Source organism: Labeo rohita, chromosome 6, assembly GCF_022985175.1.
Source record: "Labeo rohita strain BAU-BD-2019 chromosome 6, IGBB_LRoh.1.0, whole genome shotgun sequence".
Classification (NCBI taxonomy): Eukaryota; Metazoa; Chordata; class Actinopteri; order Cypriniformes; family Cyprinidae; genus Labeo; species Labeo rohita.
The window spans coordinates 27,027,474-27,039,807 of NC_066874.1; the positions used below are offsets into that span (position 1 = coordinate 27,027,474).

Below are 12,334 nucleotides of genomic sequence, written 5' to 3' on the forward strand. Positions count from 1 at the left end.
AATGTTTTAATTACAGGCTAAACCAAGCAGCACAGTGTGTCAATTTAACTGATGTGCTAAGTGGCGGTTTACAATATCAGAAACTGACAAATAATTGGAATCTAATTGCAGCAGGTCTATTGCCCACCAGTGCCCGAAGCAGCTCATCTTAATAAACTTTTCTCCTTTTTTTTTAAACATCAAACCGTGAATAGCAAACACAACCGCCCCTGCTAATTGCCACGTCGCAGGATTGGGAATTTGCCAGCTCTGACTATTAAAGCAAAGCTCTTGTGTGGATTGCCGTTGCATTGCCACACTTTAATTAGAATGAAACGAGGGGTAGGAACGGAGTCTTGTTACTGCAATTCAATATATGTAAATAAGATAATGCACTAATCTGTCCATTTCATTTCCAAAAGCCTACGCAGACCGTGGCTTCGGTAATAAGGGCTAGACTCACACTCGGTAACATAAGTAGACTGGTGTGAATGACATGATAGAGACAGTTTGGATTTTTTTTAGGCATATATTCATTTGAAGATCAAAAGGTATTCATGCCTTGCAAAGATACTCTGATGCTGAATGGCATAACTTTGCTTTTATATAAACTTACGAGAGCGGTTGACTGAAAATGAATTCCTTTCAAGCTGTGAATAAACAAGAGAAAATGAGAATAAAAGATCTGATGGAGCAATATGTACTTCCTCTAATTTTATTTGAATAACATGGGCCATGCATGAATGTTCAATGTTTAACTTCACTTTTACAGGACATTATGTTTTATTTTATTTTATTTTTTTTTAATTTTTGTATTTTATTTTATTTTATTTTATTTTATTTTTATTTTATTTTATTTTGAACATCACGTATTAAGAATTTAATGTACAGTCTAAAACAAAACATTTTATCAGTTTTTAAATGATAAAATTGCTCTTTATCCAATTACAAGATAAAGTATAGCACAGTGTGAATGGATGTAGGGCTTTTTGTTTTTATTCTTTATCATTTTTTTTATTTGTTTTGCTTCTTTTTTTTTCTTTCTTTCCTTTTTTCTTTTTTTTAACAGTGCAAGTGTTATTTTAGCATTATTGAAATACTATTATAATTTTATTACAATTTTGAATCAGTTTAAAATTTCCATTTTAATTAAATTGATAATTTTAGTTATTTTGTTGTGGGTTTCTGGCACTGTAAATAATTTAATGTAGTAAGTAAGTAAGTAAGTGAGTGAGTGAGTAAATAAATAAATAAATAAATAAATAAATAAATAAAAGTTAACCTAAATAAAATGAGAAATGTTGCCTTGGCAATTAGATGAAAAAAAAAAAAAAAATTATATATATATATATATATATATATATATATATATACATATACATATATAAATAATAATCATTTTTAGTAATGATTTTATAATTATAATTTATAATTAGATTATTATTTTTTTTAAACCACACTTTATTTTAATTGAATTATTTTCAGTTAACAATGATTTTATTTTAAGTAATGGAAATTATTATTTATTTTTATGGTAACAGTTTACAATGAGGTTGTTAACACTAGTTAATGTATTAACTAACATAAATGAACAATAAACAAACATTTATTACACTATTTATTAATCTTTGTTAATGTTCATAAAAATACAGTCGTTCACTGTTTAATCATGTTAATTCACAGTGCATTAGCTAATGTTAACAAACAAAACTTGTGATTTTAATACAGTAAATGCTGAAAATAACAGTAACTAAAATTATTAAATGCTGGAGAAGTAATGTAGTTAACTAACGAACCTTATTGTAAAGTGTTACCATATTTATTTATTTTTTTTATTGTTGTGGTTTTAGTTTGAGTTAACTATAACAACCCTGGTACAAACTCATGGAGTAGGAGAAAACTAGCTTGCTCTTATGAGCAGGTAATATCTGAGAGACAACAGCAATAAAATTAAGAAGCTCCAAATAAGGGATAAAATATTACCAGCAAAAAGTCTAACCATAATTTTATATTGTTTCCTTTAAATCTTGTCTTCCAGCATCTTTAATTAATAATATCCCCGATGACATTTATGTATCAGAGCAATAAGCTAAGCGGGAAACAATTTATGTCACCTAAAGCTTTTTAACAAATCAATGCAACTATTTGTAATTGCTTGTTTCACAAGATTAAAAATGCTTAGGCCTGATCTCTGTCTGCTGTTTAGTGGCTAACATGACCCTGTGCATCCCTCATAAAAAGCAAACTCCTCATCATCAGCATTAATTTCCATCAAGAAATCCATATCGCTAATATTTCTGGGATTTTAATGCAGTAACAATTTATAGCTGGTCAAATGCAGTTACCTAAATTGCTGTTGGTAAAGGACAGTTTAACTGTCTCTTTTTAATTAGAAGGTAATTTAATGTGCGAGCCGCCGTGATAGCGCCGGTCATTACGGACTCGGTGACGAGCGTTCGATAACAAACAGCGCAAATATCTGCGTCTGTAATCTAATGAAAGACACTCAATAATGTTGTGCTGAAACTGATAAATGCAGTTCACTTCTGCCTGATTTCAGCCTTATCTTTGCATGTCATATGTGCATATATGAAAAACAATTATCTGTAGCTTTTATTATAGTGTGACCATAGCAGCGCAGGTGATGAAAGATGCATATAATTCAGAAACAAACTGCATTTTTATTGCGTCTACATTGAACACGCCAGCCAGTTTTACTCACTGACTATAACGGAATAGTCAGCAAAGTGAGAAAGTAAAGATTTTAGATAGAGACAGAACTGTGAAGATTTACAGGCATCAGAGATGGTTGCGTTTCTGTTAAAACTATATGTAATATGCATTTTAAAAACTGTCTTTTGTGTAACCTTCAGAAAGTGAAGGTCTTTAATTGGATTAATTATATGTGAGCACAAAACCAGTCATAAGTAGCATATTTGAAGCAATAGCCAACAATACATTGTATAGGTCAAAATTATTTTTCTTTCACGCCAAAAAATCATCAAGATATTAAGATCATGTTCCATGAAGATATTTTGTAAATTTCCTACTGTAAATATATCAAAACTTAATTTTTGATTAGTAATGTGCATTGCTAAAAAAAAAAAAAAAAAAAAAAAAAAAAAAAAAAAATCAAAATAATGTTACCCCACTGACTTAAATTTTTTAGTTTACTCAACCTGAAATTTTAAGTTAATGGTAATTTAAGTGACAATTGGAATATTTTAGTTGACTAAACTAAAAATTAAGTAAATTATTTTAAGTTTACAGTGTAAGAACTTCGTTTGATTTGATTGTTTTTGCACCCTTAGATTCCAGATTTTCAAATAGCTGAACAGCCAAATATGTGACCATGGACTACAAAATCAGTCATAAGGGTTAATTTTTTGAAATTGAGATTTATACATCATCACTGATGCAAAACAAATCTAAATATTGAGAAAATCGCCTTTAAAGTTGGCCAAATGAAGTTCTTAGCAATGCATATTACTAATCAAAAATTAAGTTTTGATATATTTACGTTAGAAAATTTACAAAATATCTTCATGGAACATGATCTTCACTTAATATCCTAATGATTTTTGGCATAAAAGAAAAATCACAAATATATTCATGCTAACTTCCGACTGGTTTTGTGGTCCAGGGTCACATACGGTCCTGGAAAGATTGTTTATTCAGCTTTCAGCTGATGTATAAATCTCAATTTAAAAAAAAACAACCCTTACGATACTCTTTTGTGGTCCAGGGTCACATATATTTGAAAACTACTGCTTTGAGTTTTATTAGGCCATAAAGAAAACTTGAATGAATCATCTATACATCTTTACTCTGTACAGTTCTCTTGTTTTCAGAGAAATAGTACATACAAATCAATATTATAATGGGTTCATGACTCATAGACTTTCCTCACAGCAAACCTTTTCTTTTTTTTAGTATATTTACTGGAAAAAAAGACTAATGTAACTTAAAAACAGTGAATCTGTATGATTTAAAAATGAGTAGTTAGTAGTAATAAACCCCTTATTTTGAGTCAAGTCTTAAAATCCTTAAAAGAAATGTACTTAGAATGAAAATTCACATGTTTTAGTGGAAAATGAGAGAAAGAAAAAAAAAAAATGATTAAGAAAATTGCAAGTATTTTCCCTTGTGCTCCTGAGGACGTACACCTGCCTGGCTAATGTAGACCAGAAAAGCAGGATCTTTTTGAGCGTATTAAAAACAGCTTAACGCTAGGAAAGAAGGGAAAGAGCGTACAAAACTCTTCGGTCAATGATAACAGAGACAAATCTGTTTTCTATTTTACAGTTTTTAGAATCCAAAAACGGCGGATTATCCCTGGATCCATTCCCTCCCCTCTCGCTCACAGATGTCTGCAAGTTTCCTTTTTTTTTCTTCTTCCAGAAGAAGCAAGGATTATGAAGTCAATTACATTTGCAGCACAGTTTGCTATTGGAATACATACAGCAGTAGCTCATTTCTTTGTGTTTTTCCGTCTTTTTTAATAGTAAATACAAAGCAGTTGTGATAAAGCAAACATAGTGAATACAAACAGTAATTTTTTTTTTGTTCTTCGAAAAGAATCAGGAGAAAATGAGAGGACACACAAGCTATAATGTGGTGTATGTACAACCTACTTCAACATGAGCTAAAAGAGCAGAGACAGGAAACAGTTTACCGCATGTGAGAAGCAAAAGAAATCGAAGAAGCGTTTAAAAAAAGCCTGAGGTTTGGACTGGTTTAAAAGAAAACAGAATATGATAAACAAGCTCTGATTTTTATATATTTTTAAAAATCTTTTTCTTAAAATACTTCGCTACAGTTTTAGTCTAAACATGCAGGACGTACGACTAAGTGCAACTGAGTGAAATGTTACATCTTTTTTCTGTTACTCATTCCCTATAGGTTTGAACTGAGGTATGCATACTAGTTTCTCATGCTGCATTTCTTCAGTAATGCCGAGCTACACATGCGGTGAATGCTCTCATCTACCTGCTCGAGAATAACATCTCAGACGAGCCCCGAATCTGTCCCACCGCAGCTGCGCGGATGCTCGATTCATCTCAGTGAACGTTTTTTTTTAAATCAGTAAGAAATGCTCGGATAAATTTACAAATAGTAGTAACTGGCATTAAAGTACCTTGTACCCAGCTTATTGGTTGACAGGAGTGTTTTTTAATATAAAAAAGTAATAAGTTGACAGACACTAAAACACAATCATAGAGCATTGCCAAGATTAACAAAAGGACATCGGGAATCCCGTTTCGAATTTACAAGGTAAGTGGCATACAATCTTTTCAAAGAATAAAATGGGAAAACAAACAAACCAAAAAAAAAAAAAAAAAAAAAAAATCCAAAGTATGAGAACAAATGAAAGTCTCATCATTGTGTGGTCCAGTTTAAAGTTCAGTTCACATTGTGTTATGCAAATGTTTTCCCCCTCCTGGATTTAAATTTCCTGTGACGACAGTGAACACAGTCCTAAACTCTTTCATCCATATCCTTCTCCTTTACAGCCATCATTTCCTGATAGAACACTCCCTTTTTTCCTTTTCATTGGCCCAAAGACAACATTGCTTTGATTTGGTCGTGTGTTGGTCTCGATCTCTGCCTCTCCTCTACTATTTTGGTCACAGGCAAAGACATACAGCTGCCCATCGAACAACCCCTTTGGCTTGCTTCTTTTTTTTTCTTCACCATAATAAGCCAGACACAGTTTCAAACATTTCATAATTTTCGCGTCCGGCCAATGCGGGGAACGCTCTAAGGATATTTGGCCTTTCGTTAAGCTATTGCATGGAACATAGAATATATCAACTTGTAGTATCTTGTATCTTTGGTAGTCACAGATAAGAGACATTAAACATCAACTTAAGTAAAAACAAAATGACAATAAAAATAGAAGTAATAAATAAGAACACAGAAAGTGGTTGGTTGCAGTCGTTCCAAAAAAGCCTAATCTAAAGTCTGTTGTCATTCCTCGCGCGGTCCCCAAATTTCAATCTAAACTAGCCGGCGACAGCAGCTTCCAATCCGGAGTCGCTTCCCGGGGTCGCGTGATGTGGTCATAGTGGGCTGCCCCAGTGCCGTAATGCTCAGTGGTCATGGCTGTAATCCCTTTAACGTTTATCCCGTGTGTAATTATTATCATGTCTAATAACAGAGGCTGAGCCGGTCATTGATGTGGTGAAGCTGATATTGAAACGAGGGAATGCAGTTTAAAGTCATCCAGACGGAATTGAATAAAAAGGCAAAGCAAAGAAAAGTTTCATATATGCCGTCGACAATAACGTTCAGGAATCGCAATTCGCTTTTGTCTAGCAATCCTCTCTCCCCGGTGCTTATTTCAACATTTTCTGACATTTCATTTTGCGGTACAGATGACGGTTGCGATCAGCGATTTGGTTGACGCTAGCATGCAAGGGGATTTTTGAAAGTATAATTTCAGAACGATAAACGTTAACCTGCGTTGATTTCTCTGTCATTCATTCCACGTGAAAATTAAACTTCATTGGTGCGTGGAGAGGGAGCCTTCATTACGAGTAGTGCATTTGCAGATGGACTTCATGAGCGGGAAAGGGAGAACGTGTTTGTGTGTGTGTGTCGGCACGCAAGGGCAATGTGACTGCAAAGTGGCGATCCGAAACGCTAGGAACAAATGACAGAAAAATACTACACGGTAATGCGACATTCTGTTTCAATTTCGAAAGGAAAGAAAGAGGGAAAAAAAGAGAGCATGAGAAGCCTTAACATTCATCCAGTGCTAAGCACACCATAACTCCACGTCATTATTCATGAGGTCTGATCAGTTACCAAAACAAACAAACCCAACAAAAAGGATATATAGCTAACAGCACAGAGTAATGAGAGGACACTATGTTTAAATTATTTGCCCAGGAACCCTCAAAACACCAGACAGATATCCTCCAGCTGTGACGACAGCGAATTTAAAGGAACAGGGCACTTGAAAAAATAAAAATGCTGTCATTTATTCATATTCTAAAAACGGTATGACTTTCTTTTAATTTGTAAAAACACAATATGAAATTTTAAAGAGCGTACCAGCTGCTCTTTTTCATGCCGTTTTGATTAATGAGGAGTGGAGCGACATAAAAGCATCAGAAATGGGGTCCATATTGTACTTCCATAAGTTCTAGGTTGATTCACTCTCCTTTTGAGTCACTAGCTGCGTTTCCACTACCCTTAAAATTGCACAAATTGAAATTGCGAATTGAAAATATGCCTAATGGAAACACGTCAATTTCGCGTAAACTGCCATATGTCGTAAAAAAGCTTTTACGCTCACACGAGGTGGTTTTTCAGGCAATTCCAAAAAGGAATATTTCAAAGAACTGCAATGGAAACAGCTTTTTCACATTTACAGCTCACATTGCGTACGTAAAAGTCACATGATCATTCTTTAATGTACTATAGCCTCAAAAAACACCTCATAGGTGACCCTAGACCACAAAACCAGTCTTTAGTAGCAAAGGTATATTTGTAGCAATAACCAAAAATACATTGTATGAGTCAAAATTATATGCCAAAAATCATTAGGATATTAAGTAAAGATCATGTTCCATGAAGATATTTTTTAAATTTCCTACCGTGAATGTATCAAAACTTAATTTGGACAACTTTAAAGGCGATTTTCTCAATATTTAGATTTTTTTTGCACCCTCAGATTTTCTAACAGTTATATCTCAGCCAAATATATCAGCTTTCAGATGATGTACAAATCTCAAATTCAAAAAAATGACTGGTTTTGTGGTCCAGGGTCACATATGTGGCTGCTTATACAAACATTGACTACACAGTGCTTGAATATACCGGGTGCCCTGCGACTTGTTTCAGTTTCAGAAGCGTCCCAGAAGCAGCTGTCCACGCTGCTTCTGCGAAGATAAATGCCTACAGTACGTCTCCACCGATTCAAATTTATGTGGTGGCTGCGACATACATAAACCTATCCTACATCCATCGCCATGACTTACTGCGTAACATCGGTTAATGGTAACGCCATCATTTTGCAACACTTTTTACCGCCATCACAAAAGTTTTGTGCCAATCCGTAATGGGAACGCACCTACTGAGTCGAAGACAAGTGAGCTTGATTTCGAACTTCATCATCCAATTCACTTAAAAAGATCTGACTCACCGTTCACTCTCCTTAGTGATTATATGAAAACGCAACTGCGTACACTCTTCAAAATGAATCATTCTGTTTCACTAACGAAAGAAAGTCATACAGGTTTGGAATGACGTAAGGGTGAGAAATGACAGAGTTTTCATTTTTGTGTGAACTGTCCTTTTGAGAAGATCTGAAGGCAGAGACAATGAATTAAAGTCACATACGTACACGCACACTGTGAGTGGCACGCTCGTTGAAGCGCTAATGATTTGTGTGTGTGTGAGAGTTCGTGATCAGTGTTTATTTGACTCAGAGGGCGATGAGTCTTTCTCAGCTCTTTCTCAGTTTTCATGTCCTCTGGTCTCGGTGGTCACTTATGCCGAAAGGAAGTCGAAGCAGGCCCCAGTACCAAACGTCTCTTCATCAGGCGATGAGTAGAAATGTACGCATCTCGTCTTTAAACCGAAAAGTAGAAACAAATCAAAAATACTTCCAAATGGAATAGATTTTTCTTATCTCGTATTTCGTTTCGTATTTAATGGCACTAAGAGTAAATCGGAACATTTTAATAGCTGTCAACAAGAGGATTGGGAATCCAGTCTTGGGCTTGCTATATCTGGAGTGGTCTCGCAGGCGACCGCAGTTTAGTATGGCCTCTTAGGCAGAGGACCTGGGTGAAACCAGGCTTACAGCATGTCCTCATGAACGTGGTCGTCGTCGTAATCTCTGTTGTGGTCAAAGTCTGGACTGTGATTGGCTGTCGTCACGAGGGAAAGGGGGCCTTCGTGCTCTTCGGGGTCCAGTGGCTCCTCTTTTACGCTGATATGATGCCTGGAAATAAAACCGAATTGGGAATGTTAATTTTTCACACAAAATTCACACGTTTATTTCCATTCTCAGAAAAAAAGCTATAATAATAGTATTATAAATATATTATTAACTTATGTGCTATGTGCTTAATTTGACTTTTTGAGCTTATGCTCCAAAAAAAGTTTTGGGTGAGGTCTATAAAAATGTAAATAAATAATGGATCAACAGTAACCCCACACATGACATTTGGAGAGAGAGAGAGAAAAACATTGTGGCCACAACTTATTAATTTGTTCCCTCATTTTAGTAAATCACAGCCACATTGTACTAATTGTTTCCTTTTTTTTTAAATAAAATCAGAACGAGAAAACAAAATGAGTACAACATGGCCCACTAAAATGAGGGAACAAATTAATAAGTTGTGGGAACAAATTCTTAATTAACGAAACAAGGTGATTATTTCTTAATTTGTGGGAACTAACTGTTAACAAATATATTAAAAAAACAGAAATGTTAATTTATTTTCACACAAAATTTACATGTTTATTTCCATTCTCAGAAAAGCTATAATAGTAATAATAATAATAATAATAATAATAATAAAAATATATTATTAACTTAAATACATTAGCAAACATATTAATAATAAAATAATGCTTAATGAAGAAATATTTTTAAAGAGTTTTTCTTTAGATATTGTGTCTTTAATTTGACTTTTTGAGCCAATGCTCCAAAGTATCACTTTTTTAGTTTTGGTTGAGGTCTATAAAAATGAAAAAAAAAAAAAAAAAAAAAAATCCTACACGGATCTACAGTAGCCTGGCACATGACATGGAGAAAAATACATATATATCATGGCCACAACTTATTAATTTGTTCCCTCATTTTAGTAAATCACAGCCACATTGTACTAATTTGTTCCTTTAAAAAAAAAAAAAAAAAAAAAAAATCTAAACGAGAAAACAAAATTAGTACAACATGGCAACAATTTACTACAATGAAGGAACAAATTAATAAGCTGTGGGAACAAATTCTTAATTAACTAAAATGAATTAATTAATAAAACAAGGGGATAAATTCTTAATTTGTGGGAATTAACTGTTAATAAATATAAAAAAAATAGGAATGTTAAATTATTTTCAGACAAAATTCACACGTTTATTTCTATTCTCAGAAAAGCTATAATAAAAATATTAATATTAATAAATATATTATTAATATAGTATTATTAATTATTAATATATTATTAAAAATAGTCATAAAAATAATTCTTAATGAAGGGATATTTTTAAAGAGATTTTCTTTGGATATTGTGTGCTTCATTTAACTTTTTGAGCAGAAGCTCTGAAGTATCACTTTCAGTTTTGGGTGAGGTTTATAAAAATGTTTTAAAAAATAAAAAATAATAAAAAAAAAAAAAAAAAAAAAACCTCCATGGATCTACAGTAGCCTGGCACATGACATGTGGGGGGGAAAAAAACACATCGTGGCCACAACTTAAGAATTTGTTCCCTCATTTTAATAAATCCACATTTAAAATCAAAATTACTACAACATGGCCATGATTTACTAAAACTGGAAATAAATTCAATTATTCAATTATAAAACAAATTATTTTATTAATAAATGTAAAACAAACAAATGAATAAAACAAGGAGATAAATTCTTAACTTGTGGGAACGAATTGTTAAAAAATATATTTTTGTTACCAAGTCAAGTACAGGGCCCTGTAATTTTGTGACAATTAAAAAAAAAAAAAAAAAAACTCAATATACAGTATAATTGTATCAGTGCAGCCACTACCATCTACTGGTTAAATATCTAAAAATAAAAAGGACCAGCATAACGACCGGCTGTTTCTTTAATGAAAGACTAACAGAGGTGGCACAGCAGTGCTCCTGATAACTCCACTTCCCTTTTAGTTCCTCCAGCACCGGGATACCTGCCGGCTTTATTTTCCACAGCTGGCCTGACAACAGGGTTTTCACTTTGAATTGATAAATGAGGGAGATTAACAACGTGCGACGTGGCGACGAGAGAATGGACTGTGGCGAGCGATGGCAGGCGCACGAACGAGCGAGCGGACGGCCTGTCAGCTTCCCGGTGGCGTCGGATCAGTGCCGCTCGGCGCGCTCCTCTTCTCGCTCGTTAACATGCACAACCTGTGAGGCGGGTCTCTAGAGGACGACCCTGCGCAAGGTTCCGTCATTAATCAACTTCAAGCGTGCAAAAAAAAAAAAAAAAAAAAAAAAACACTGCCGCACAACACGGTGACCAGACACGCTTTAAATACACGCAAAATTAATGCAACTTCTAACCAAAGTGTCAATAAGGGGAAGAATAGAAGCAGTGGCGGGGAGGCGTGCGAGACGAGAAGGGAAGGAGGAGGCGCTGACGACGGGGCCCAACACAAACGGCTGTGATAAGAAACAGAGCCCTTACAAGAATAATAACACTGTCAGTTGTAAACAAGGCAAAACATGAACCCCGGCCCACAGTCTGGGCACAGGATTGTCCACAGAGATGAGATCTGCCAAATTTCTCATTACAGAAACACTGCAGAAATACAGCGCCAATGAGCGAGCGCTGACTGTACCGGGGAAGACGACCAAAGCCAAAAGAATAAAAGGATAAACATTAGAAGCAGCTGTGGAAGAGCCTTTAAGTTAATTAGTCTCACATGGCAAACTATAGGTTTTCGCTAAGACATGTTTGGCAAATGTAATTAGCCACAATATCTATTTTTCCCCCCAAACAACCTCTCCGCACACGCGCTCGATTGTTAAGAAATCCGCCATGCTAATGAGTTATCATATTTTGCGCGTGAATAATAAGAAAACTCTCGCCATTCTATCGGTTTTAGATCAAAGCGCCTCCGTGTATCCCATGGCCTCCGGTTCTCAATCTCTAGCTGGAGGGCAAACATGAAATTGTTATTAATATGCAACTGAGCTGCACTCTGCTTTAGCCTTCATTGTAATTAGGACCGAAGCATCTGATTTCAGGCATCTGCAACAATACATACAGGTGCAGACACTATGGAAGCCCATTAGAGAATGTATAATTCAAAAACGATAATGCTGGTATATAGCGGCTTTATTAACAACGAACTCGGTGTTTACCTCATAATTACAGGCCTGGTTTACCTAGTAGCATGTTAAGACAGAAATAATTATATACTTGCGTTGGCAATAGCATGTAATTATTTTAATAGTTGACATTTAATTACACAGTTCAAAATAACCCATAAAATGCAAATAGAAAGATTGAATTTGTTTTTGCATTTGCATCCGAAAGGAATAAGAAGAAAATGTGTCAGATGATAATACCATGGTACAGTAGTGAATGTTCAACATATTCAAGTTCCACAGCTTTAAAATGGTAATCTAATGTACTTTATAGAAATTGAATTACCATGGT

The 12,334-nt window shown here is 34.5% G+C and overlaps 2 protein-coding genes across 10 annotated transcripts in view; both read right to left on the reverse strand.

The window, feature by feature from the left end:
- Positions 1-12,334, reverse strand: part of frmd4ba (FERM domain containing 4Ba) — a 322,166-nt gene that overhangs the window by 175,513 nt on the left and 134,319 nt on the right. The gene's annotated exons all lie outside the window — the stretch shown is intronic.
- Positions 5,132-12,334, reverse strand: part of foxp1b (forkhead box P1b) — a 207,743-nt gene continuing 200,540 nt past the window's right edge. For all 9 annotated transcript variants that reach the window (XM_051113080.1, XM_051113084.1, XM_051113081.1 and 6 more), the window contains one exon: positions 5,132-8,935. In XM_051113080.1, coding sequence (XP_050969037.1) covers positions 8,791-8,935 — 145 coding nt within the window. In that variant the 3' untranslated portion in view covers positions 5,132-8,790. The remainder of the gene's footprint in view (positions 8,936-12,334) is intronic.